This window comes from Mustela erminea, chromosome 19 (assembly GCF_009829155.1).
Source record: "Mustela erminea isolate mMusErm1 chromosome 19, mMusErm1.Pri, whole genome shotgun sequence".
NCBI classification, from domain to species: domain Eukaryota; kingdom Metazoa; phylum Chordata; class Mammalia; order Carnivora; family Mustelidae; genus Mustela; species Mustela erminea.
The window spans coordinates 18091065-18118727 of record NC_045632.1 but is presented as its reverse complement, the minus strand read 5'-3'; the positions used below and the strand labels follow the sequence as shown (position 1 = coordinate 18118727).

Here is a 27663-nt window from a genome sequence, read left to right as displayed (position 1 = left end):
ACATAGCAGTCAGGATTAGAACCTGATGCATTTGACCTCAAAATCTAACATTATGCTGACTCCCTCCTTTCCCCTCGGGTTCCCTCAGGCCCAACGGCTGCATTTGTGGAATTCCAGGGCCGTTACTTCATCACGGCTTTCTTGGAGAATGGGGGCGCTGAGAAGCCCGACTTCCGCCTATACGTGTCGCCACCGCCGAAGGGGCCCCCGACGGCCGTGCAAGTGAGGGCGCACCCGGTGGGGGGACCGCCCTTTCGGCGCGCGCTGAACCTGCTGCCAGGCACTACCGCGTGGGTGCGCCTGCCCAGCGCTGTGGAGCTGCGGGGCTCGCGGCGGGCGGCGGGGGGCGCAGTGCGCTTAGCGGCGTCGCGACCGGTGGGCGTGACAGTGGTGAACGCGCGTGGGCGCACCTCCCTAGACACGGCGCTAGCGCTTCCGCGCCGCCTGCTGGGTACTCGCTACGTGGTGGTGACGCCGTCGCTGCAGCCCAGCGACCGGCACAAGGAGTTTGCGGTGGTGGCCGGCGCTTGGCCCACACGCCTGAGCCTCACGCCTCCGGTGCCCATCCTGCTGGATGGCGTCGAGCATGCTGCCGGCCGGACCCTCCTCGTGCACCTCGACCCGTTCCAGGCGCTGCAGGTGCAGAGCGCAGGCGACCTCTCGGGCACCCGCGTCGTGGCCACTCGTCCCGTCGCGCTGCTGGCTGGCCACAGTTGCCTGCAAGCGAGAGATAAGGCCTGTGGCCACGTGTCCGAACAACTGCTGCCCCAGGGTTACTGGGGCCGCGTCTACGCGGTACCCCCGTTCGCGCCCGCGACTCCCGGACCCAGAGACCGTGTGTACGTGGTGGCGGACGGCCTGGGCAGCCTGAGCTTCTGGGGGGGCGGCGCCAAAGGGGCGCGGGCTCTGCGCCTAGGAACGGTGCTGCACTTCGCCGTGGACCCAGTGCGCCCCCTGGTGCTGCGCTCCTCCGCCGGCCTGCAGGTGCTCTTCCTGGCGGCCGCGGCGGCCCGCGGGGGCGTCGCCTACGATCCCTTCTTCGCTCTCCTGCCTCCGGTGGACGCGTTCAGCCGCAGCTTCGCGCTCACCGCGCAGCCCGGCTTTTCCAACGTGGCGGTGCTGCTGGCGCGCGAGCCCACCCCGGTGCTCCTTGATCAGCAGCCGCTGCCCAACCTGCACTGGCGCCTAATCCCCGGCGGCCCAGAGCAGCACTCTGGTGAAAGCCAAGCGCCCGCTCCGGGTTTCGTCTGGACCGAGGTGGCATATGGGCCTGAGCCCGGAGTGGTGCACTTCCTGGAGACTCCCGGGCCGCCGGTGGGCGTGCTTAGCTTCGGCACCGCCCCTGGCGCGGGCTTCGGGACCCAGGCCATGGGGCAGCCAAGCGTGGGTGAGCAGCACTGGGGCCCAAGGCGGTGGGAAGTTGAGCAGACGATGGGATTCCTGGAGATCAGCGATGGGGAAAATCGTAACACTACCTTTAGTTGCTCACATAGCAGCCCGAGAGGCAGGGTTGTTCGGGTTTTTGTTTTTGTTTTTGTTTTTAAGCAAATCTTCTGCTCAAAATCTTCCCATGCAATTAATATTACACCCAGCAAAAAGCACAGTGTTTTATAAGGCCCCGTACAATGTGTTCCCATTACCTCTCTGATCTCATCTCTTCTCATTCTTGCCTTCCCTCACTCCACCCCAGCCACACCAGCCACCTTTCTTCTCCCTTCTCAGAACCTTCAACACTGACCATCCCCATGATATCTTTATGGATCGCACCCTCATCTCCTTCAAGTCTCTGCTCAAATGCCACCTTCTTACCAAGGCCAAATTGACCACTTTATTTATTTATTTATTTGTTTATTTTAAAGATTATTTATTTATTTATTTGACAGAGAGAGATCACAAGTAGGCAGAGAGGCAGGCAGAGAGAGAGAGGAGAAAGCAGGCTCCCTGCTGAGCAGAGAGCCCGATGCGGGACTCCATCCCAGGACCCTGAGATCATGACCTGAGCCGAAGGCAGCGGCTTAACCCACTGAGCCACCCAGGCGCCCTTGACCACTCTATTTAAAATCCTAATTCCCTATCCCTTACAAAACTGCAGCCCTTCCCTGATTTTTTTCACAGCTCGTCTCACTTTCTATATACTTACTTATTCTCTTTCTCTGTCTCCCATTAGTTCCTTGAGGTCAGTGCTTTTTTAAAAAAAATTTTTAAGGACGTTCCAAGATACACACTTAATTGTATGATTTTAAGGTAGGACAGTGTTCAACCCTTAGTAAATATTTGTGGAATGAATAATAATGGTTATAAGTTGTTAAATGTGCACTGAATCATATGCCAGGCACTGGGCTCAAAAAGGAAGTTATTTTTGAAGGTCACATGTTCTTTTTCTTTACTACAGTATAAATTGTGAACAGTAGGGTCAGGGGAAGGGATAAAATAATGGGTGCTTGACCTTCCCTCTAGTCTTTGAGGTTGACTATATAACAGTATTGTAATAATTCCTTTTTTCTGGAGAGGGGAAGAGCTGGAGGTCAAATCTTTTGCCAAGTTCACACAGCTAGAAAGTGTCAGAGTCAGGACTTGAACCCAGCTCTACTTGCTTCCAGAGCACAAGCTTTCAGCCACCTTTTTGTGTTGCTTTATTTTGTACTGCTTCACACAGACTTAGAGCCTAGACTTTTAAGCGAAGTGGTAAATTCCCTTATATATAATGTATGTACATCATACAGTATATTCCTCACAGCCACTCTGGAGGCAGGCCTCTTTATTACCCCCATTTTTTAAAAAAGATTTATTTATTTGAGAGAGAGAGAATGGGGAGAAGGGCAGAGGAGAGAATCTTCAAGCAGACTCCCTGCCAAGCAGGCCCAATGTGGGGCTAGATCCTAGGACCCATGAGATCATAACCTGAGCCGAAACCAAGAGCCAGATGCTCAACTGACTGAACCACACAGGCGCCCCTGTTTTCCCCATTTTATAGAGGAAGCAGTTGAAGGCTGAAGGGAAGAAATCACCATCCAAAGCTACATACTGAGCAGGTGGCAGCTGCAAACCCAAAACCCGCTCAGGCTGCTGAGAAAGAGGTTTGTCACTTCAGTGCTCTGCCCAGACTACAGAGTAGCTGGACAGTCGCCATGGGCCGGAATACAGTTTGGGTGCTCCCACGCAATCGCTTCCAGTCCCCCAAAAAACAGTGGGAGACAAGGAAGGTGACAGAAAAGTGAGGAAGAAGTCAGAAAGGCTGGGGTTTCTTAGAAATGAAAACATGGACTTCAATTAGTTTATAAAAATTGGCTCAGAGCTGGATTCTGGAGGCAAGAGGCCTGGATTCAAATCCTGCTACAAACTGTGTGACCTCCCCAAACACATCACCTCCCCGAACCTCAACTTTCTCCTCTGTGAAGTGTGAATAATCATACCAACAACTTCATAAGGTTGTTGTTGCATTTAAAAAAAAAAAAAAGTTAGTAGGAGAGTGTCTGGCATGCAGTAAACATTGGCTATTATTAATTTTCCACAATTTTTTTTTTAGATGTACTTCAGGATAGGCCTGTTCTAGGCACCAGAGATGCAGCAATGTACAACACAGAAATATTCCTACCACAGGGAGCTGATACTTTGGTTCATATTCTAATCCATACCAAAAGTCCTTATTATGTTTTGATGGAAAATATGCAAACCCCTACAGAACAAACTTATTTTTTAAAAGTTCACTTTGTAGGTGTCAAGCATCATGCCTCAACATCTATGAAAAAATAACTCCCCTCCCTGGGAAACGGGGTGGCTAGATCCCAACAGAATACACACACACACACACACACAGAGACATACATTCTTAAGGCTGCTTAACATGGCAAGCTGGAAGTCGACCCACAGATGTGTTTAGACTTACCAGCACAGAGATTCTGTAGTAACTGATCAGTGTTCTTGGATGGAGTCTGTGCCCTCCAGCTCATCACAGCCTTGTTGTATACCCACACTGTGCTGACCATTTCTGTATTGTTCTCCGGCCCCACCCTTCTCTTTCTGATGATATAGGCCTGCTTCACTCTACATTGGGAACCCTGCTAGCTTATAGATGTTGAGTCTCCAAGGGCCCTAAAGGCCTAGGGCATGCAGACAGGAAAGGGATGGGACCAAATGCCAAGATCTGATTCTGTTGCATCATCATTCATGTTTCATCTCATCTCATCTCCAGATATTCTGACTGCGGAAGATCTGAACCCTCCCGCAGAATTCTATCCCCTTCTAGAATCTTCCCTGATGATGCCACTCCAGTTCCCAGGATCCTGTAAGGACCATGTATGCTTCAGTGGAACCACATGTTACCTCGTGAGGCACAAACCTGAGTGTTTGCCCAGCACCCCAGCCACCGAGATCATGTTCAGTCCCAAGCCAGTATCTCTGAAGGACTCCAAAATGGTGCCCATCTCCGGGTCTAAAATCACGGCAGTGCCCAAACCAGGAGCAGAGAGCACACCTGAAGCAGAGCCAGGGCCTGTCTCCATGGCCATGAATGAACTTCAGCCTCAATCTTTGGCTTTGGTAAAACCAGAACTTGAACCTCTGGGTCTAAAAGAACCATTTCCTGAAGGCCTGGTTGTGGCTGAACTAGCACCCGCACCTTTCCCCCTGCCCGTGCCAGCAGCTGAACCAGAGTCCAAACCCAAGACAGAAACCATCCCAGCAGCTAAGCTGGATCTCAAGGTGGTGGCAGTGACTAAACCAGGCTCAGAGGCTTTCTGGCAAGAACTTGAAACTGTGTCTGAGTCCAAAATGCCATCGGAGGCCAAGTTGGAGACAGTGGACATCTCCAGTAAGGGGCCAGGGGACATCACAGGGCGTACCTGCTGGGTTTCTGGACTGCCATATATCTACACTTTTGACGGCTACTCTTTTCCTGTGCCTGGGGGCTGTTCCTACATGCTGAGCCGTTGCCCTCAGGCCCTACCCAGTGGCCCCCCTGCCTTCCAGCTGTGGATTGCCACCTCTGGAGAGAGGCAGCCCATGCACTCTGTCACAATGCGTATCTTTGGTGTCACCATCACTGCTGTCAAGCATGAGTTCGGCTTTGTGCAGGTAAGAACCATTAGGTATGGAATCCTGGGAAAATGTATCCTTCTCTGTCCCTCATTTTTGTCAGCTCTACGGTGGAGGCAATCTTATATAAGTCCATAGTCCCTTATCCAAAATGCTTGGGGCCAGTGCATTTCTGATTGTGGAATTTCAAGCAGTCATACCACACAAATGCTGTATATTATTAATAATCCCAATAAGTAGTACATAATTACAAACATTAATATCTCTGCAGTGCAAGGTCTGAATATGCACACTAAGTGGGATAAATGAAGGCATTAAGGAGCCATACCACGAATTCAGATCAACTTTGGCTACCAATTACGTTTTAACATCAAATACACAAAACGTCTCAGTCTTCAGGCCACTTTTGCATTTGGGGCTAAGGGATCATGGATCTCTAGAACATGTTAACAGTTTCCTGTAAAGTGGAAATGAGTTAAAATACAGAAAGCATAGAACAGAGTCCACCTCCTGGTAAGTGTCATATGAGGAGAGTTTGCTGGGTTTATTGTCCCCTAATACGGACAACTGAAACCTCTACATTCTGGGAGCTTTGGACTTAACCTTGGACCACAGGCAGCCAAGGTGTGGAAGGTGTGAAATTTCTCCTCAGATTGGGAGGCATTACTCTGCAAGGTTGTGGGGACTAGGATATATTTAATCAGGGTTGCGAGAGGGAGTAAACCTATGAGGTTATGGATGTACTAAGCCACTCCTCAGCACCACTGTAGAAAGACAATGCACTCCAGAACCTGAGGGCCTGAGTTCAAATCCCTGGTTGACCATCTGTTATCTGTATGACCTCAGGCAAATTATTTAAACTCTCTGGGCCTTAGTTTCTTCATCTGGGAAAATCAAGATGATGAAAAGATTTCGCTCATCAGACTGTGGGCTCATGTGTGGAAATGGGCTCCAATGGGCTCATGTATGGGAAGCTCGGAAGTACAAGATGCTAGGACCTGATGCAGGAGCCCATGGTTCTCCACACTCCCTTCCACACACTTCTGGGGAACCCACCTGCCACCAGGAAAAAAAATGGATCAGGAGTGTGGCATCAGGATGTCTGAGAGTGTAGTTTTAAGTAGGAGGACCTCTCTAAGAAGATGAAACTTGAGCCAAGTCTTAAAAGAGGTGAGGAAGAGAGCCATGGGCACTCCAGGCAGAGGGAACAGCAAGTACCTAAGGCAGGAATCTGACAGGCACGTTAGAGGAACAGCAAGAAGCCAGGATGAAGAGGAGGGATTGTGGGAAGGAGGAGAAGGAGAGACCATGGGGTCAGACTGTATGGGCTCTTGCAATAACTTTGTCTTCTATTCTGTGTAAGGTGGAAGCCAAGGGCAGATTGTGTGTGGAGGAGGGTGAAATATCACTTGGGTGTTAGCAGGATCTCTGTGGCTGCCATGAGGGGAAATGACCATGGGGCTTGTGAAGGATGCCCAGTGAGGAGGTTGCTACCATTGTCCAGGCAGGAGATGATGGTTGGGCCAGGGTGGAGGTGGTGAATGAGAGTAAAAATAGGTTGGTAACCTTCTCAGTGATTGGATGGGAAAAAATGGAAATCATGGATTGGGAGGAGAGATATTGAATGATCCAGAAGTTCTTGGCGGAGGCTCTTGGTAATTGGGGAAAAGACATTGGGTCCTAGCTGAAGGCTCTCCTGTGAACTGGAGACTTCTTAGTAGAATCACTTATCTAGATTCCTAGAAGGAAGACTTCTGGATTTTGCACGAGGTCACATCTGGGTATTGGTAACAAGAGTCCTGGCTAGAAGATATTAAAAATAATTTTAAAAATAAAAAGATTCCTGGTTAGTAGATGGAGAGACCGTCCGACCAGAATAATGGCTCCAAATTTTCCCTGAGGAAATATTTCAGACATGCCAGTGGCTGCATGTGGTCCTAGGAGATGTTCAAGGTCACAGGATTTGGCGGTTCCAGATGCCAGTGTTAGGGGACAAGAGGCATTGCGACCCTCCTCCTATGGAGCATGAGGTGGACTCTGTGCCAAGTGCTTTTCATAACTCATTCCCACCTTCCCTCCCCGAAGTTCCCACTCTCTTCCAATCCCCAAATCCAAGCCCCTCAGCCTCCATCCCCCGCTTCCCCTCAAATGCTCAGGAATGTCTGCTGTCACTGTCCCAGTAACTCCTGACTCCTGCTCTTGCGTCACCCTGCAGGTGGACCAGCAGCGGATCCGGCTGCCAGCGACGCTGCACGGAGGGAGGCTGCGTTTGCATTTCCGCAGCTCAGAACTATGGGCAGAGGCAGGTCTGAAGCAAGAGCCAGCAGCGCTGCGCCTGGTGTACGACTGGCAGCACGCGCTCTCTCTGCAACTGGCCGAGGGCTACCGGGCGCACGTGGTGGGCCTGTGCGGCAACTTCAACCAGGACCCGATAGACGACGTGGGCGGTCCGGACCTGCGCGCTTTCTTGCGCTCTTGGGCCTTGCAGCCACCGGACGCCCCATGCCACGCCCTCTGGGCTGCTCCCTGCGCCAAGCCAGCGTACCCAGCCGAGACCCCAGGGCCCTGCGCCATTCTGGCCGATCTAAACGGGCCCTTTAGCCCCTGCCACGACGTGCTGCTGCCTGCGCCCTTCGAGATCAGCTGCAGGGCTTGGATCTGCCCCTTTCCCAACTACCGACCTGCGCTTTGCTTAACCCTCCAGGTCTACGCGCACGCGTGTCAGCGCCTTGGTGTCAGGATCGACTCCTGGAGATTCCAGACTGGCTGCCGTGAGTGAGCCTTAGATGGAAAAGGCTATGGGTTACTGGGGAAGGGGATTCTGGGACTTAGGGGGTGGCACTCCTTGATGCTGGAGTTGATTCCTGAGGCAAGCCTGCAGGGTCCCTGTGGTGGGACTGCGGAAGCACCAGAGGCTGGGTCGGGGCATGGAGACTCCTCCGCCCTAGAGGCGGGATTTCTGGTTTCTGGGAGCTGGAACACCTAGGTCTTGGAGTGTGGGGTTTCTTGGTCCTAGGGCGAAGCCTTCCAGGCCCTGGGGTCCAGAATTAGTTAATTCTAAAAGGCAAGTTTCTTGCATTTGGTGGACGAAAAGTCCTCTGGGTGACAAGGACTTCAGACTCTGGGGTGAGAGTTTTGCGTCCCAGGGCCAGACTTTTATGTTCTAGAACGGGGACTTATGCTTTCTGATGACAGAAACTTATTTACTCTGTGAGATGGAGATTTCTGGAAAGCCTCCATTCTAAGAAGGAGGATCTCAGGATCCTAGTCACAATTCTTCGAAGCTGAGGGCTAGAATGTCTCCATTTCGGGGGTAGCTGAATAATTAGGTCTTTGGAACCAGACTGGGAGGTCCTGATGTGAACACTCGCTCCACTCCACCTTCTTCTCCTCTGCCCCCAGCCATCGAGTGCCCCCAAAACAGCCATTATGAGCCGTGTGGCTCCTCCTGCCCCGAGACGTGCATGGGTCCATTGGGAGCGTCATGCCCGCTGCCCTGCGGGGAAACGTGCGCCTGTGACGCTGGCTATGTCCACAGCGGTCCTGACTGCGTCCTGCGGCGCTGGGGACCTGGTGGCTGTGGCTGCACACACAAGGGACGTCTGCTGGGACCAGGCGAGACTTTATGGGAGGGTGTGGGCTGCATGCGCCGCTGTGTCTGCCCAGCTTCAGGAGGGAGCGTGATCTGCACCCAGGGTGGTTGCAGGCCAGGCGAGCGCTGCATTCTGTCCCATGGCCTGCGCACCTGTGTGCCCTGGAGCATGGCCACATGCGTGGCAGCCGGCGGAGGTCACTACATCACCTTTGATGGGCGCCGTTTTCGCTTCCCTGGCTCTTGTGTGTACCTGCTGAGCGGCCTTAGTTCTCCCGCACCGCAGGAGCTGGCAGACTTCCGTGTGCTCCTGGGCACTGGTCCTGATGGAGTCCCAAGTAGCCTCGAAGTGCTTCTGTCTGGTTACCACCTGAAGCTGGACCCCAAGGAACCCGGTCATGTCCTGGTGAGAAAATCCCAACCCTGCCCACACATGCACCCAGGGATCCCACTTTATATAACCTCTCACCTAGAGTCCTCACCTCAAGACTCCCAAACCCTGATCCCTAGATCCCCCTAACCTAGAGCTAAGGTCATATCTTGAGTTTTTGTCTTATGATACTGGACCCTCAACCCAGGACTCCCACCTCTTTCCTCTTGCCCCATGGTCTCTGACCCAGCTGCTTAACTTTAATCCCCCAAAACTAACTAACCCCCAAATCAGAACTCAAGCCTTAAGTCTTTAGGACCAAACCCTAAATCCAGAAGCCTCTTACCCAGTCCCCCATAACTTCTTGTGGCAAAGGGAAAAAGGTTGTAATGTTGTTGAAAAGGCTACAGGGAAGTCACTTACTAGGCACTGCTGTAATAACAAAGAATGCACGAGAGTCCTTTTAAGGTAGACACAATTGACCTTGCCATTTTCCAATGAGGAAACTGGCCCAGAGAGGTGAGGCCATTTGCCCAAGGTCACATAGCTCATAGATAACAGAGCTGGTATTTAAACCTTGGTGGTTTTGCTCCAGGGTTTGTTATGCTGTCTCTGCAAATAGTAAACAAACAAACAAACAAAACAAACAACACATGACCTCAACTTCTTCCTTTGTGAAACATAATTCAGAGTCTCCAATGATTCTGACACCACTTCAGTGTGGCAAATTTACTCATCAAGGTGGGAAAGACACTGGGTAGAGACACTGGGAGAGCAGCTGTGGAGCTTTGGGGATGAGGGATGAGTACTCACAGACCAACAGAGGACAGGACCCAGACACTGTCAGTTATTTTTCATCAACAGTTTGTTTTGGCTATATTTTAAATTTATCACTGATTGCCATTTTTTTTTGTCTTTTGGGGGAGGGAATTTTTTCATTGTAATTTTATTGGATTTATAACTCCAATTGGAGAGACTGTTGAGTTTTCCAGCCCACCAATATGGTATATTTTTGCTTTTATAAGTCTTATTTTATTTTTTTATTTTTATTTTAATTTATTTAAATTCAGTTAGTCCCAGGAACACTGCCTTCCAGTGAAGGATACAAATCCTTACTTTATCCTTCCATTTTTTTCCAGTGAATATTATTATTTCTTTCATTTTACAGAGAAGTTACATTGCCAAAGTAAGACAGCTAACCAAACTAGGAGTGAAGATCTGAACCCAGATAACTTAACTCCAAAATCCAAGGGCACTTAACTACCTCACTTCACTGTGTGAACACATGTAGTTATTAAAATCAGACCATATGAATCTGCCAATACTCGATGTTTTTTCCTACAAATGTGACAGTTTCTTTTTTTTAAAGATTTTATTTATTTATTTGACAGAGATCACAAGTAGGCAGAGAGGCAGGCTGAGAGAGAGAGAGAGAGGAGGAAGCAGGCTCCCTGCTGAGCAGAGAGCCTGATGCGGGGCTCGATCCCAGGACCCTGAGATCATGACCTGAGCCGAAGGCAGAGGCTTTAACCCACTGAGCCACCCAGGCGCCCCAAATGTGGCAGTTTCATATAGTTCAACCTAAGTGTTTGAGACAGATATTCTTGGCTTTGAGTGTCTGGGACAGAAACTCCTAGCCTTGACTTCATTGTGATCCCCAGTATACCAGAGCTTTCAGTCCTGATTCTGGGCTCTTGAAACTCCAGTCCTGACCCAAGAATCCCATTTATTCATTCGGTGATTACTTATTGAATACCTATGGTGTTCCAGCCACCATTCTAGGTTACATGTGTTAACTGTATTTCAGACGCAATTTCAGCCCAAGTCCTGGGCATCCCCAGACCCAGTCCAGGAATTCCAAATCCCCAGTTCCCAAAGCTTACAAACCCTCACCCCCAATTCTTATACTCCCAGCCCCAGCAGCTGTGGGCAAATATGGTTAGACCAGGAACAGCAGCTTCAACATTTGTATATTTGCATAGCACCCTGGAGCCCCTGCCATTACCTAGAAATCCGAGCATCTCTAGAACTCTACAGCCTAACTTAACCAATGAGCCTCACTCATTCATCCATGCATTAGTTCAACAAATATTTATTGAACACAGACTAAGTGCACCTGTGTCACTTTCAGAGGCTGTTGGTTTCCACTCCCCAAATATGATCCCGGAATCTGATCTGATCTGATCCACAGACCGAAACCCGAGAATCCACAGTTCTCATCATCCAAGTATTTGTTGAAAAAAGTATCAGTACCATGGACAGCATCCCAAGCTTTTAGTTTGATTTTGCTTTTTTTGTTTTAGGTCCTAATAGACCCCTAGTCCCTCACCAAGGCCTTCTGGAAGCCCTGCTTGTACCTAGGGACATAGGCATCCTTTGTACTGATACTGGGTCCCTAGAGCCCCAGCTTGACATACCCTCTTCACACAGGTGAATGGAGACTGGCAGAATCTACCATTCCAGGCTCTGAGCAACAGAACCCTCATCTTTCGCCATGGCTGGGACACTGTAATCAGCTGCCCCTTTGGCTTGCGTGTGACCTATGCCCCTGGGATCCGCGTGGTAGTGGATCTTCCAGCAGCATATATGGGCCATGTGGCGGGGCTGTGTGCTGACTACAATGGGGATCCCTCGGATGACCTCCAGGTGCCTGGAATTGTGCTGGGCACCAACATGCCTGAGGATGCACTGGTTTGGGCCTTTGGCCATAGCTATTTGGTGGGTTCCCCGACTGAGTGCCTGAATGCTGCTGACAAGATGCCGCCACCGCCACCATCCTGTGTCACCCTGCCAACCACCAGCACCCCAGCCCACTTTGCCCACATCTGTGACATCCTCTTGGACCCCCTGGGACCCTTCCAGCTGTGCCATGAGATGCTGGCACCAGGCCCCTATGTCCAAGATTGCATAGTGGATGTATGCCTGGGTATTGGACCCTGCCCCATGCTCAGCCTCTACTGTGAAACTTGCCAGCTGCTGGGCGGCCAAGTCTTCCCCTGGCGGAATTCGAGTCTGTGCAGTGAGTACCTAGGGCTTCAGTACAGCCTCTCCATCTTTGCTCATCTGGGGAACCTGGTCCCACTCCTGACTGAGGTCCAGCTCCTGGACTGTTGCCCATCCCAGGATGTCAGCTCATCCCTGCACAATACAACCCTGAGACCCTGGACTTCCCACTGTGCTGGGTTCCACCCATCCCTCCACTCCCCACCAGACCCTCAACCTTGGCCCATCCTAAAGTGTCAGGCCTAAGCCAACAAAAGTCCAGGCCAGCTCTCATCCTTCCCTCTTCTTAGCCCCGATTATGGACCAGCCCTTCACCCCTTACCTCTCAGGGACTCAGACCTGTTCATGGTCCAGCCGCCCAGCCCTTATCCATCCAGGCCCTACAAATTGGCTGGTCCATAATCAGGCCTCTGATCCATGGTTAACTACCTGGTCTTTTGCTATCTGAAGGTTCCTGCAGCTCTGCCCAAGTGGACTTTTACCCCTGCAGGGCCCCAGATGCCCCATCCTAGCCCCAGAGGTGGAGGGTGAGACTCCCAGTAGACAATGCCTTGAAGCAATCCTCCAATCCGCCTTGCTCCCGCAGGCCCGCTGTGCCCCGCACACTCGCACTACACGCTGTGCGCTCCGGATTGCTCAGCCACTTGCGCGGGGCTGAAGACACCGCCTGGCTGCCACGGCCCTGGGCTCTGCCGCGAGGGCTGCGTATGCGACGCGGGCTTTCTGCTGAGTGGCGCAGACTGCGTGCCCCAGGCTCAGTGCGGCTGCCTGAGGGCTGGCCGCTACTTGGAACCCGGCGCGCCACTGCCTCCCCCTCACCCGGCGACCAACCGCTGCTGCAGTTGCCACGCTGGCGGCCAGGTGGTCTGCAAACCCTGCCGCGCAGCCCGGGGCCGCCCAGGCGTCTGCCTCGCCTCAGACGGACTCCGCTTCCGCACCTTCGATGGCACCACCTTCCACCTTCCAGACGCCTGCACCTATTCGATGGTGGGCACGGGCATGGGCCGCCTTCGGGGCGTGTGGCCCTTCGAAGTGGTGCTGGAGAAAGGCCCACAGACGCCGGAGCTCCGCCGCGTGCTGCTCCGCGTTCATGGTCACCGCTTCGACTTAGACTGGGAGGACTGGGGAAACATCACGGTGAGTCCCCGCCCCGTGGTCCGCCTCCTTTCAGCGGCCTGGCAGTCTCTGTTCTGACAGGTGGGATCTCCCAGTGTCGCTGACTGATGCCCGCCTCTCTCCAACAACCTCATTTCTGCTCTTCTCCTCCTCCCTTCTCCACTGCCCCCTCTCCTTCTGCCCCTTCCGCTTTCAATCCCTCTCTCAACAGTTGTGTCTGCACATTCCGGTCCCATGATGCTCAGGATCTCTGTTTCTCCCACTTCCCTCCTCTCTCTTTTCACCACCCACGCCCACCCTGCCTATCTCCCCTGCGGCCAGTCTTCATCTCTTTTCCTCCTCCTGGTCTTTTTTCCTCCTCCCCCGGAAGGAGGGTGCCCTCTTCTGCTCCATGCGCCTTCTCCAGCTCCGCAACTACCATCACCTCTTCCCCAGGAGGCCCACCCAGCCTTCCCTGACCCTTGCTCCCTGCTGGCCCAACCCCCTCTTTGGGGCCCCTGCCTCCCCACTGCCCTTCCTCTCGAGGTCTCCCCATCTTTTTCTCTCCAAAGTGGTCCCTCCCTTCTCTCCTCCTCCTGTCCCCACACCCCCTCCCTCCTCTTTCCCAGCTCTACCGTCCTCCGCTGCCTTCCTTCCCCAGGTCCGTGGATGCTCTCAGGTACCTCTCCAGCCCCTGAGTAAGGAGTTTCCCTCTCTCCCAGCACTCCAGGTCCACCTCTTCACTCTCCCTACCCCTCACTCAACTCCCCCCCCCCACAATGCCCACTCCCAAGCGCCGCCTTGAATGTCCCTACCCCTTGACTCCTCTGCTCCCCGTGTCCCTCTTCTCACTCCAACAGTCCCTTTCACTCTTCCCCTGTTCGGGCACACACACCCCGCATCACCCCTGCTCACAGTCTTCTCCCCGTTCTTCCCAGACCCGGTCCTTCCCCCTCACCCTAGGCTGCCCCACCCCTGCCCACAGGTGGACGGCGTGCGGCGCTGCCTGCCCTTCGCGCTGACCAACGGCAGGGTGCGCGCCTTCGCGCGGGGCGCCTCGGTGGTGCTCGCGGTGCGTGGGGGCCCACGCCTGCTTTTCGGGCTCGGTGGTCACCTGAGCGTGGAGCTGCCTGCGGCCTACCGCGGCCTCACGCGTGGCCTCTGCGGCAACTTCAACGGCAATGCGTCTGATGACCTACAGCTGCCACGGCCCGGACCCTGCGGCACGCCACATCCCTGCCCGGGTTCGGGCTGTCCACCAGCCGCCGGGAACGCGGGCGCAGACGCAGCGTGGCGTGGCGCTTGCGGCCTCCTGCGCGAGCCCAGCGGCCCGCTGGCACCCTGCCACGCACTCCTGCCACCAGAGCCCTTCTTCCAGGCCTGCGTGGCCGACATGGGCCACGCCCGCGGGAACCGCAAAGCGCTCTGTGCCTTCCTGCAAGCCTACGTGGCTGCCTGCCAGACGGCTGGTGCGGAGATGAGGCCCTGGAGGGCTCCCAGCTTCTGCCGTATGTCCCCCCGCAGAGGGTTTCAGAGCCGGTCCCGGGTAGGGTCCGGGGAGGGAGACCGCGGTCTGGACTTCATTCATAACACAGGTGTTAGTTGAGGACCTACTATGTGTCGGTTCCAGCTGATGATACAGCACCAAATGGGACAAAGCCCTGCACATCCTGTGGCTGGGAAAACAGATTTGATTTTATCCCTTAGCTAACATTTATAGAGCACTCATTCAATATCAGGTGCTGTGTTAAAATTGTTTCCCTGGACCAGCAATACTCAGGGTTTGTTCACAATGCGAATTCTTGCTCTGTCCCAGACTTACTGAATCAGAAACTCTGGAGTGGGACCCAGCAATCTGTTTTAACAAGTCCTGCAGGAGACCTGGACACAAGGCTGTGTCTGAGAACCTATTTTACCTGCTTTAAGTCTGCTCACTCCATCTACAAACTGCTCCAGGAGTTAGGGACAACTGTCTAACCCTAACCCTAACACTAACCCTAACCCTAGTAAAGGCCCGAGGCACAGTTTTCCAGATCTCACAGCCAGTAGGGGGCAGAACTGGCTTGTCACCGGTCCCCAGAATCCCCTCTCTAAGGCCCTAGGCTCTGGTTTCTCTCCCAACAATAATGTAAAAAATAGTTCCAATAATAACATGAAAAGAACAGCTGACCTTACTGTGCCAGGGCTCCCAAGAACCCCATCAGGCAAGTACACTTCATGGATGAAGGAAACCAAGGCATAGATAGTTAAGGAATTTGCCCAGAGTCACACACCTAGAAAATGACTTATTGGCTGGCATCTGAATATTTTGTTCATTTAACAATTCTCATCAACTTCCAACTTCTCTGTCCACATGTATTCTCCTTGATCCTCATGGACTCTCAGCCTTACCTTGACTTATCATTGTGGTGTCAACGTCTATCTCTTTCTGACCTTCTGTCTCTAGGTTCAGATGTTCCTGGAGGGAATCTGGGTTGCTCTTGGAATCTGGGGTGCTCTTTACTTACAGATGGATGGTCGCCTCCATCTCTGTCTGTCATGGTCAGACATGGGATGGGGAGGGAAAACCCATAAAAGACAAAGAGCAGGGAAGCCCTGTTAGTCGTGTCTGGGATACATTCAAGCAGCTAGTGCATTAGTGCATTGCGTAGCATATGCGGACACTGCTCAGTCCCTGCTGGTTGTTATCGTTGTCGCCATTAATCTGAGGGGGAGGTCTACAATCTGAGGGTGCTGGGCCAGCAGAGGGCAGGCCCCTGGCTTGCCGGAGTCTGACAAGCCCCCTTTCCACAGCCATGCGGTGCCCCCGCCACAGCCACTACAGTCTGTGTGTGAACCCCTGCCCTGCGGCCTGTCCAGGTGTTCAGGAAGTGGTGCAGCTCCCCACTCCCTGCGCTGAGGGCTGCGAGTGTGAAAATGGATTCTTCCCGGCCGGGCGTGACTGCGTCCCTGTGGACCACTGTCCTTGCTTCCACAATGGCCAGTACTTCCCTGTGAGCATCCTCTGGGGTCCTCCCACTTTGCCTCGGATCTCCGCACACCTCCTTGTGTGGGTTTCATCTCAGAATCTCTGGCTGCACCTTCCTTTCAAGCTACCTCCCTTTTCAGCTTTCCTCCCTTCCTCCACAGCCGGACCAGACTGTCCTCATCAAGAACTGCTCCTCCTCCTGTACCTGCCAGCTAGGGAAGGGTGTGGCCTGTGTCCCCTTCAGCTGCCCTATGCAGGAAGTCTGTGGCATCACAGATGGAGTCCTAAGCTGCCGTTTCCAAGGTGCCTGGGGCTGTGGTCTGAGGGGTCAGAGATTGGGGCATGACTTCTAAGTCCTGGGAAGGACAGGACTGGTGACCCAGACCCCTGGGACTCATAAGTGCCTGATCTTCTCTCTCCCCCACAGCCACCTTGGGCCCTGCCCCGAGCTCTGTGGCCCCACCACTGTTTCCCCCACCTTTCCCACCCCTGCTCCCCATCCCCAGTCCCCAGTGCCCAGAAAGCTCCCACTTTGTTCCATGTGGGTCTGCATGCCCAGCCACATGTGCTGACCCTGCAGCCCCAGAGCACTGCCACCACCCCTGTGCTCCAACCTGCCAGTGCCTCCCTGGCTACTTGCTGCTAGGGGACCGATGTGTGCCCCATGCCCACTGCCCCTGCTTCCTGCACCAAGGCCAGACTTTCTGGACAGACAACTGTACTCAGCAATGTCACTGCCCGACCCTTGGGACCCTGGTGAGCAAGCTTCCCCAGTGTTGGCCTGACAAGTGCCATGGTCACTGTAAGGCCTCCATAGGTGGCTGGTACCACTGCCTGTTAGTGCCGTCCCCACCCAGTCCCACTGTCGTGGAGAAGTCACTGGTCTGTGCTGCCACTGGAGACTTCCACTTCCACACATTTGGAGGAACCCACTATAAATTCCCTGGTTCTTGTGTCTACCGCCTGGCGGGTCTCTGTGGCACAGCCCATGCCAACCTTGAGCCCTTCAGTCTGGATTTGACCCCATTGCGGCGGCCACGTGCCTGGACCAAGGCCCTGACCCTCTCAGCCTGTGGCCTGAGGCTGGACATGAGTCCCAAAGATCTCAACCACATCCGGGTGAGTTTTCAAGGCTCCAGATCAACCTACTATCCCTCACCATCCTTACTACCCACAGGTAACCCACAGTGACCCCTCTTCATTGACTCTCATGGGTCCTCAAAGATGTCCTCCAATTTCCTCGTGGTCCATTGACTTGCCTGTTGACCCCTTCCCACAGACCCTCTATTTGAGATTCCTATTACCCTTGAGTCTCCTATTACCTTCCCATTAACCCTCCACTGAGTCCTCAGTTGACTCCCCTTTAACCAAAGACAGCCTTGATCTTCCCCTTGACCTTCCTTTTCTACCCCGTCTAACCCTTCACTACCCCTCCCAAAATGATCTTCCTACTGCTACACTGACTTGCGCATTAACCCTGTTTACTGTCCTCTTAACCTCACCCCACACCCCATAGGTATGTACTCCTGTCTTTGTGGGGGTTTTTAAAGATTATATTTATTTATATGACAGAGCTCACAAGTAGGCAGAAAGCAAGAGGGGAAAGCAGGCTCCCTGCTGAGCAGAGGGCCCGATGTGGGGCTCAACCCCAGGACCCCCAGATCATGACCAGAGCCAAAGGCAGAGGCTTAACCACTGAGCCACCCAGGCGCCCCCCGCCATTGTGCCTGTCTTTGATTTTAGTCTCACTGTTTGAGTCTTCCTTAGACTGTCCCATTAAAATTCATTGACTCCACTCCCTTTTACCCACCAACTTAGTCTCCCCATTGCCACCCAAAGCCACAGAAGCATTCTCTTGATCCTCTGTACCCTTTGTATTTGTGTCCACTTCCTTCATTATCCCTTTTCTTATCCTCCCATTGATCCCTTACTGACTCCTCCCTACTGAATTTCTAATTATTCTTTTTACCCTTTGTTGATCTCCCACGGATCCCTCATTAACTTTTAATTAATCGTTCCACCATTGACCCTCCCCACCACACATACACACATGGAATCCTTTATTGACCCTCCATTTAGCCTTCACTGATGGTCCATTGAATCTCCCTATGATTCCTAATGACTATCCCTGTTAACCAATGTTTCCCTTTGATCTTTCTCTGATCCTTTATCGACATTCCCAAGAATTTCTACTGACAGCCACTATATCCCTCCCCCACTGTTCTTGCCACCTGCATGCCCTCCCTGTAGGTGGATGGAATTCTGGAATCACTGCCTTTCTTTCACGGCCACTGCCTCCGTGCCTACTACCAAGGCCACCAGCTCTGCGTAGACACGGATTTCGGCCTCTCCCTGACTTATGATTGGGACAGCCTGGCACGTGTAACGCTGCCGAGGCTCTATGGACCCTACCTGTGTGGGCTGTGTGGCCAACACAGTCCGAGCAGCCCCACCATGCAGGTGCCTGACACCTGGAAGGTGGCAGAAGTGCCTGGTTGTGGCCCATTCTGCGGGCCCCTCTGCCCTGGCCCCTGCCCAGAAGCCAAGCGCACTGGATTCGCTGGAGACGCCTACTGTGGGCTGCTGACGGCGGCCGAGGGTCCCTTTGGGTCATGCTACGCCGCGCTGGACCCGCTCCCTTTCATGGACAACTGCCTGGACGATGTGTGTCGCCACTATGGTGCTCGTCACATCGTCTGCCGAGCCCTGACCGCCTACACTGTCGCCTGTCAGGCTCTGGGCGTGCGCCTGCGGCCCTGGAGGACGCCTGACTTCTGTCGTGAGTGCGCAGGGCTTGGCAGAGATAGTGGGTGAATCTCGGAGGAACTGGCCTTTGGGACACCAGGGGAAGAACGCGGAAGGACCAAAGGAGAAGTTCAAGTCTGGGTGGGTGGAGCCAGGTGCAGAAGGGTGGGACTTGGAGATGAGTTAGACCTCCCCTTAGAGGGACAGCAGTTTATTAACGAGCTCTTTCTTCCTGTCTCTTGTGCCTGTCTCATTCTCACTGTCTCTCTCTCTCCTCGGTGCTTCTCTGTGCCTCCCTGTCTCTACCTCGCTTTCCTATTCTCTGGTCCTCTCTCCCCACCATGTTGCTCTCCACGACCCCGACGCCGCCCCGGCCCCCCACTCTCCGTCTCCGTCTTCCCATCTGTTCCTCCCTCCCGCCTTACCCGTTTCTCCCACCCTCGCTATTTCTTCCCCGGGTCTCTCCATCTTTTTCCCCTCGCTGGGCCCCCACAACCACACCCCACCCCGCGGCCCTCCCCAGCCTTCCTCTGTCCGCCGCACTCGCACTACGAGCTGTGCGGCCCGTGCTGCCCCGCCACGTGCGCGGGCCCAGAGAGCTGCTCCCGCCGCGGCGCCAGCGGCAGCCTCTGCTGTGAGGGCTGCATGTGCGACGCGGGCTTCGTGCTGAGCGGCGCCGCCTGCGTGCCTGTGGCCAAGTGCGGCTGCCTCCGCGCCGGCCGCTACCGAGCTCTGGGCGCCGCGTGGTACCCCGGGCCCGGCTGCACGCGTCGCTGCCACTGCGGCCCGGGGGGCACGGTGACGTGCGGGCCGCGGCCGTGCCGGCGCGGGCGAGTGTGCGGCCTGCGCGGAGGCGAGCGCGGGTGCTTGCCAGAAGGACGAGGCAGCTGCGCCCTCGCCGGGCCCGCGCACGTGCTCGCCTTCGATGGCCGCGTGCTCACGCTGCCCCCGCCCGCGCCCTTCCCTTCTGGGCCCTGCCTCCACCTGCTGGCCCGCAGCGGAAGCCAGGGGCCCTGTCGCTTCAGCCTAGACGCGGCCCGCGATGGGGCCGGGCTGCTCAGCCTGCACCTCAACATCTCCGGGCACCACCTGCAACTACACCGCTCCCTTGTCGGCGTCATCACGGTATGTGTCCACTCGACTGCGCCCACGCCCCGCCCTCTCCCTCCTGGAAGTGCCTCAGTTTCCCCCTCCTTAAGTAAAATGGGCGTGTCTGTCCCTCAAGGCTAATGAGTTAGTGCGAGTATGTGACAAGGTAGGAACACTGCCTGGAAAGGAGTAATGGCTCAGGAAAGCATAGCTGTTAGATATGCATTGCCACCTCTTACCCAGGACTGGAGAAAATCAGTCCTTGAGGATTATTTCAGTAAACTGGAGAGTCTCTCTGTGGTCCAGGAAAGCCCTGCCCTGGAGGATTTGATGGGCAGCAAGTCCTGGGAGAGCTCACATCCTCTAGGGAAACACATGATAAGTAAATAAGTAAGTAGTAAATCCGATCATGGGTATAAGAACTACAAAGATAAATAAAACAAAGGAGAGAGAGAGAGAGTACAAGAACAGAGTAAAGAGGTTTAACATTTAAATAAGGTGATGGCGAAGACCCCACTGAGAAAGTAACATTTGAGTCAAGATCTGAAGGAAGTAAGGGAGCGGAGGGGGTCTGTGTGGACATCTGGGAAGGAGCAAACCAGGCAGAGGGAATGCAAAGGGCAAAGGTCAGGGAAGTGGCATGGGAGCAGGCTCAGCCTTCACAGCCCCAATCCTGACCCCTTTCCTCCACAGGTGGATGGTGAGCACTGCCGGCTGCCCTGGGTATTGGCAGAGGGCAGGGCCTGGGCCACTTTGGAGGGCCGCCACGTAGTGGTATACACGGCCTGCGGGCTACATCTCATGTATGACTGGGACAGCCAGATGCGCCTGACCGTACCTTCCACCTTCCATGGCCAGCTGGTGGGGATCTGTGGGGCCTTTGGTGGCAAAGTTGGCCCCCTTGACTTACATCCAGACAAAAGGTCCTGGCCCAAAGGCCTGGTCACTAACCCCTGCCCGCTGCCCCAGCCCAATCTTGACTTTAGCATCAGCTGCCCCACGCAACGTGCCCAGATTGTCAATGCTCCTGAACTATGTAGACTTCTACAGGCACCCGATGGTCCCTTTGGCCGCTGCCTGGACCATATCAGCCCCAAGCCTTTCCTCAGGATTTGTCTGCAAAACATATGTCATACCCAAGGCCAGCACCTTGGTGTCTGTGATGCCCTCACAGCTTATACTGCAGCCTGTCAGGAAGCTGGCATCCCTGTGACTCTCTGGAGGGGCCCCAAGCTTTGCCGTGAGTGCTCTGGGTGGGTCTGGAATGCGTCTGGGGGAGGTTGCAGGCAGCAGGAGGAGACCCTTCTGATGGGGATCAGAGAAGCCAGGACATAGATGGAATAAGTAGTGTGTGGTGGGAAGGGCATCTGAGGGAAAGAGAACTGAAATTGCAAAGGTGTGAAGGTTAGGAAATATCAGTGGGAAGATAGCAACAGAGGCAATAGGATTGGAAAAGGAAACTTGAATCCTAAGCATGGGCCTTTGCCATCTGCCTGCAGCCATGGCTTGTCCACTCCGAAGCCACTACAGCATCTGTGCACGGACCTGTGATGGGGGCTGTGTCGAGCCTACCAGCCCTGCACACTGTTCTCCCCAATGTTACGAGGGCTGCGAGTGTGACCCTGGACTCATTTTTGATGGCACAGACTGTGTGTCTCAGGACCACTGCGGCTGTTTTCACAGTGGACGCTACATCCCTGTAAGAGAGGTCCCCAGGCATGGGCGGGTGGATGCAGAGTTTCCCATACCTCATCATAAAATGTTCCTTGGACCACGCTATATCAGTCAGCATTTGCAGTTGTAATTGCTAGAAAATGAGGCCAAGTATCTTAAATACAAGGATATATCTACCTTTAATTGTTTAAATTTGAGGCCTTCAAACATGGCTGGATTCAGGGACTCAAATGATGTAACTAGGACTCAAGTTTCTTTCTCTCTTCCATCCCTGCCTTTTCTTTTTTCTATATTGGCTTCCACATGAAGTAGGCTCTAAGTCCAAATGCTATAACAGAGGCTCAAAATTGCAGTGGCTTAAACTCAATGGCTTATTTCTCTCTCATGTATAGTCCAAGAATAACCAGTTTGGTTCCTCCAAGTCAGAGACACAGGCTCCTTCTATCATGTGGTTCTGCCTCTTCTGTAGTATTGCAATCATTTGCTCCCAACCACATCTACAGTCATGCAAGTTGGCCAAGAAAAAAGAGGGAAAGGAAGGTCAGGCTTCCTCTCTTTAAGGGCATAACCCAGAAGTAGGACATACCACTTCTGTTCACATCCCATTGGCCAGAACTTCACAGAAGGGCCCCATCTGGCTGCAGAGGAGGCTGGAAGATGTCTTTCACTGGTGGCCCTGAGTCTAGCTATAAATATTAATTCTGGGGAAGAAATGGAGAATGGATATTTGAGGACATGCATAGCCTCATTCTCCAACCACTTCTGAATGTAGGGTATGGTGGTCTCCTCCTGCTCCGAGTTTATGATGTACATTTAGTCATCTCAGTGGAAAGACAGGCTTCTCTCTCAGCAGAAGTTCCAGTGCTGACTCCTGTTGTCCCAGTGTAGGTCATTTGTCTATTCCTAAGCTGATCACAGAAGCAGAGAGATGGGGTACTCTGATCTGTCTCTGACTGGCCAGGCCTGGGACATGTGCCCAGAGCTGAAGCCAGAGCATAGGTATATCACCTAGGAAACCCCCCAGACTGAAAGTGGGGCTAGTTCCCCAAAGAAAGTGGAAGGCTGTTACCAGAAGACCATGGATGGACCCCAAGCAAGCAAAGTATTCCCTTCAAGGTTTTGCAGCTCTTAAAAGTCCATTCAGGGGGCACCTGGGTGGCTCAGTGGGTTAAAGCCTCTGCCTTCAGCTCAGATCATGATCCCAGGGTCCTGGGATCGAGCCCTGCATTGGGCTCTCTGCTCAGCAGGGAGCCTGCTTCCCCCTCTCTCTCTGCCTGCCTCTCTGCCTACTTGTGATCTCTGTCTGTCAAATAAATAAATAAAATCTTTAAAAAAAAAAAAAAGTCCTTTCAGAAGAAAGGACCCCCAGGATGTTTGACATAGTTGTCTGGAGATTAGGGGTTACTGGATAGGAAAAAACATGAAGGTTTAAACCCCAGACCACCCTGGAAATGAGGAGATGCCCACACACGGAGGAACAAGGCATAAGGGCTGATAGATCTGCCATTGTGTTTCCACTCCACACTGGCACTGACACTAGCCACACATCAGCATTTGCAGGGAGCTCTTAAGGCTTTTCACACACCAGTGAAAATCATCCTAGATTAAAAGAGACTTAAAAACCACCATGGTCAAATGCAGTACACAAGGCTTGATTAGATCCTAATTCAAAAAATGTCATTAATAGACATTCAGAGAGACAGTTTGCAGAAACTCACCAAACTTTATTTTGGCCCATCTCATAGAGAAAAAATATCTCAATGGATTTTTTAGTTTGTATTTGTCTTTCTAGGAGGTTGGGCATCTTTTCAAATGCCTAAGAAACATTTGTATTTCCTTTTCTATTCACTTTCTGAATAGCCTCTGCCCATGTTTTTAGATTGACTTACTGGTCTTTTATTTTATTTCTAGGAACTCTTTATACGTGAGGGAACTTAGTCCTTCATGATGTATGTTTTACACATATGCTTTATTTGTTGATATTCCCAATGGTTTTTTGAATCTGATTTTGAGTCTGTCTGTCTCTGCAGGTTGGGGAATCTCTGGTCCTACCTGGCTGCCAGGAACGCTGTATATGCTTGCGTGGTCAAGGCCTCCAGTGCCAGCCCTTTTCCTGCCCACAGGGCACAGGCTGCATCCTCGATGGGGGTGTGCGGTCCTGTGAAACTGGGGAGGGTGCTACATGCCACCTCGAGCCGGGGGGCCACTTCACCACCTTTGATGGCTTTAGTGGGCTCACACCCATGCCTGTTACATCCTGTGCCTATGAGCTAGCCACGGTGGTGGGTTCCAGAACTGAGGATCCTGACTGGTTCCATGTCATTGCTGACTTCCTGCCCTGTCCTGGCTGCACTACTCGCAAACCACGAGTGATCATCGGCTTCAGGGATGGCTGTGCAGCTGTGGGAGCCAATCAAGAGATATGGGTAAGGGACTTCCTCAATTCTAGCCAAGACTCTTTTGTAACCTGGCACTGATCCCTGGGGCCTTTTGATCCTTCAGTGGCCTTCCATAGCCTTTTGACATAGAACTGTCCCATCACCCTGATCTCACATTGACCTCCGTTGGCTAATTTCTTTGTCCTGATCTCCTGTGACCCTCTAGACCCCACATAAACTTCACCTTGGACTTCTCAGGACCCACTGACTCCCCCTTGACCCTCTAGATCCCACATAAACATTACCCTGGAGTTCTCAGGACCCACTGACTCCCCCTTAACTCAAGTCCTGCTGAACTTCTGGCAACCACTGACTGAGAGATCAGAGCTCTAATGGGGGAAGCCCAGGCAGAATGATCAGGGCTGGGATGGGGAAACCACAGGCAAGCAGTGGAAGCCCAGAAGAGGCACCCTCAGTTTAGGAGACCAGTGAAGGAAAGTAACAAATGAGCTGAGACCTGATATTAGGCTGGGGGAGAGAGCAGGGAGGAGTATTACAGAACAAGGTCAGGGAAAAGGAGGGACCATATTTGGGGAGTAGTGGTAAAAATCAACTATTGAGTTTAAAATAGCCCACTAAATGTCCATGGACTTAGGACCAAGGAGGTCGTTAGCGATTTAAGAAATCGTGGCAAAGGGATGTCTGGATGACTCAGGTCATGATCCCAAGATCCTGGGATCGAGTCCCATATCAGGCTCCCTGCTCTGCAGGGAGCCCGCTTCTCCCTCTGCCTCTGCGTCTGTCTCTCATGAATAAATAAAATCTTTTTAAAAATCACAGCAGGGGGGTAGCTCCTGGATTGCAGGTTTGAGGAATAGCAGGAACAGACACCTCTTGACAAATTGCAAACTCCCCTTTTCAAACAGATGAGAATAGAGCTAAGCCAGGGAGAGGCAGAGGGTAAGGGTACCTTAGAACTGATTAACTGCTAGGATTTTGTGATGGGAGAAACTCAGGGATGTTTAATTGCTGATAGGAAGAAGCCAGACAAGGAGAGGTTGGAAATCCAGCTGAGAGAGATGCCAAGGAGGAGGACACCTGGCTCTCCTAAGGAACACAGAAGCAGGGGAGCAGTAAAATTTGAACTGGGCAGGCAAAATGGTTAGTACTTATAAGAGGAAAAGGAACCTGAAACCCCATGCTGAGAAGCAGAGCACAGCTGTGCAGTGGAGGCTAATTGTCAATGGGAAGACAGTCCAGCAAGAGAACAGCTGGGGTGTCTGCTACAAGCTGGCAGGTAAGCTAAGCCAGAGCCTTTAGTTAAAGGATCGAGACCCTGATTATGTGTCTCCTAACCTTCTAATGTAACTATGGATGAGTGAGTGACTCAACTCTCAATACCTTTGTTTGCTCAACCACAAAAAAACAGTACTTACCACATAGCGTAGCCGTGAGGATTCCTGCAAAGTACGTGGCATATACTAAGGGCTCAGTAAGTAGAAGCTGTGACTGTTCTTTGGGGCACCTGGCTGGCTCAGTCTGAAGGGCTTGAAACTCTTGATCTTGGGGTCATGAGTTCGAGCCCCACTTTGGGTGCAGTGACTACTTAAAAGTAAATAAACTTAGGGGTACCTGGGTGACTCAGTTGGTTAAGCAGCTGCCTTTGGCTCAGGTCATGATCTCAGGGACCTGGGATCGAGCCCTAGGTCAGGCTCCCTGCTTTTCCCTCTCCATCTACCCCTCCCCCTGCTTGTGGTTACACTCTTTCTCTCAAATAAATCAAATCCTTAAAAAAAAAAGCAAATAAACTTAAAAAAAACTTTTAAAGCTGTGATTGCTCTTGCAACCACTTTTATATTATTAAGGGAGAGACAGTACATATAGCTGAATGGTTAAGAATACAGGTTATGAGGGGCGCCTGGGTGGCTCATTTGGGAAGCCTGCCTTTCCCTCTCCCACTCCCCCTGCTTGTGTTCCCGCTCTCGCTGTGTCTCTCAGTCAAATAAATAAATTAAAAAAAAAAAAAAAAAAGAATACAGGTCATGAAATCAGACCCCTTTGGTTCAAAACTGCTCTGCCACTTACCAGCTATATGAGCCTGGGCAAGCTGTGTTAATTCTCTGGGCCTCAGGTTTCTAATCAGTAAAAGGCAAGAGGCATATAGGCATACAGTACTGATCTACTTTATCAGAGTGTTAGTGAGGATTTAATATCAGTTAAATGCTTTAATATTGGGTGCCTGGGTGGCTCCTTGGTTTGGGTATCTGCGATCAGCTCAGGTCATGATCCCAGGACTCCCCTATCTGGCTCCCTGCTTGGTGGGGTGAGGGGGGGGGTGTCTGCTTCTCCCTCTGACCCTCCCCTCTCTCTCAGGCTTTCTCTCTCTCAAATAAATAAAATCCTTCAAAAAATAAATACTTTAGGGATGCCTGGATGGCTCCGTCAGTTAAGTGGGTGCCTTTGGCTTAGGTCATGATCCCAGGGTCCTGGGATTGAGTCCCACACATCAGGCTTCTTGCTCAGTGGAGAGCCTCCCTCTTCCCCTCCCCTGGATCACATAAAGCGCTCTTCCTCTCTCTCTGTCAAATAAATAAATAAAATCTTTTAAAAATGAATAAATAATATAATATCATTAATTACATAAAATATAAATTAGGTGACAATATTTTTAAATATCAGTTGTACCATATACTGCTAATGTACTGTCTTACATTATCTTATAAAATAAATAAACACTAGAGCACTTGCAATAATGCCTGGCACAGAGTATGCGTAAACAGTTACTAGATTATGAAGACACAGGTGAGAGAGATGCGACAGCTTCCTAAGGCTTTTTCTCTAAAGCTCCGTTTTAGTAAAGAGTTTATTATGGATATTTCAAGCATCACAAGAGAAGAGAGAGTGGTATTATAAAACCCTGTTACAGTTACAAATATTTTGCCATTCTTGCTTTCTTTTCCTCCCACTCTTTTTGCTTTGTTCGTGCTGGAGGATTTTTAAAGAAAATCCCAGACCTTACTCCTCTGGCGAAGACCTGGATTTGCATTTCTGATAGCGCGGCAGGATTCACCGCGGTTTCTGAGCCGCACCTTGGGATTCAAACTCTAATCCCCGCCCCTGACCCGCCTCCCCAATCTACAGGTGAACGGACAACCTGCGCGGCTCCCAGTCCGAGTGTGCAGGGGCGTGGTCGCACGCTGGGCTGAGGGCTCCCAGATTATCATCGAGAGGTCCCCCACGCTGCGGGTGCTGGTGGGGCCGGAAGGGGCCGTGGCCCTACGGGCCTCCCCCGCGCTCCAAGGACGCCTCCGAGCAGCCTGCGGGGACTACAACGGAATTGCAGCCGACGACCTGATACTCCCAGGGGGACTCCGGGGTGCCAGCCTAACCGACGTGTTCCAGGCGTGCCGGGCTCGGGGCTTCAACAACTGGTGAGGACTTGCCCTTCTCCTGCCCTGGTACTTGACTCACATAGGCAGAGGGCGCGATTAGCGCAACTCCCTGCGCCCTAGGCAGCCTTTGGGCACTCGGAGCCCACACCTGTCTCTGTCATCCCACAGCACGGAGAAGCTTGTTACGCCAACCGTGACACAACACTTCGCCTGACGCCGTCCCTCTGGTGTCCCCGTGGCTGGGACCTCCTGACACACACCTGCCCTTGGGATGGGAACCTACGAACCTCCCCGAGATTGTTTTAATAAATAACATGACCAAA

The 27663-nt window shown here is 52.6% G+C and overlaps 1 protein-coding gene across 1 annotated transcript; it reads left to right on the top strand.

Moving 5' to 3' along the window:
• The first annotated feature begins 320 nt into the window (after window positions 1-320).
• Window positions 321-27663, top strand: LOC116578944 (IgGFc-binding protein-like). Its single transcript, XM_032323597.1, has 15 exons — window positions 321-1387; window positions 4193-5073; window positions 7250-7805; window positions 8437-9032; window positions 11427-12015; window positions 12586-13136; window positions 14080-14602; window positions 15888-16087; window positions 16224-16365; window positions 16490-17181; window positions 18313-18841; window positions 19331-19932; window positions 23601-23996; window positions 27090-27379; window positions 27509-27663. Exons 1-15 carry the CDS (start codon window positions 1369-1371, stop codon window positions 27552-27554), a joined length of 6612 nt encoding a protein of 2203 aa, XP_032179488.1. The 5' UTR covers window positions 321-1368; the 3' UTR covers window positions 27555-27663.

Excerpts from the sequence above, each read along its gene's own strand:
- LOC116578944 (XM_032323597.1), top strand. Across the intron at positions 5,074-7,249 it reads ATGAGTTCGGCTTTGTGCAG|GTGGACCAGCAGCGGATCCG; the intron begins GTAAGAACCATT and ends GTCACCCTGCAG. Across the intron at positions 23,997-27,089 it reads GAGCCAATCAAGAGATATGG|GTGAACGGACAACCTGCGCG; the intron begins GTAAGGGACTTC and ends CCCAATCTACAG.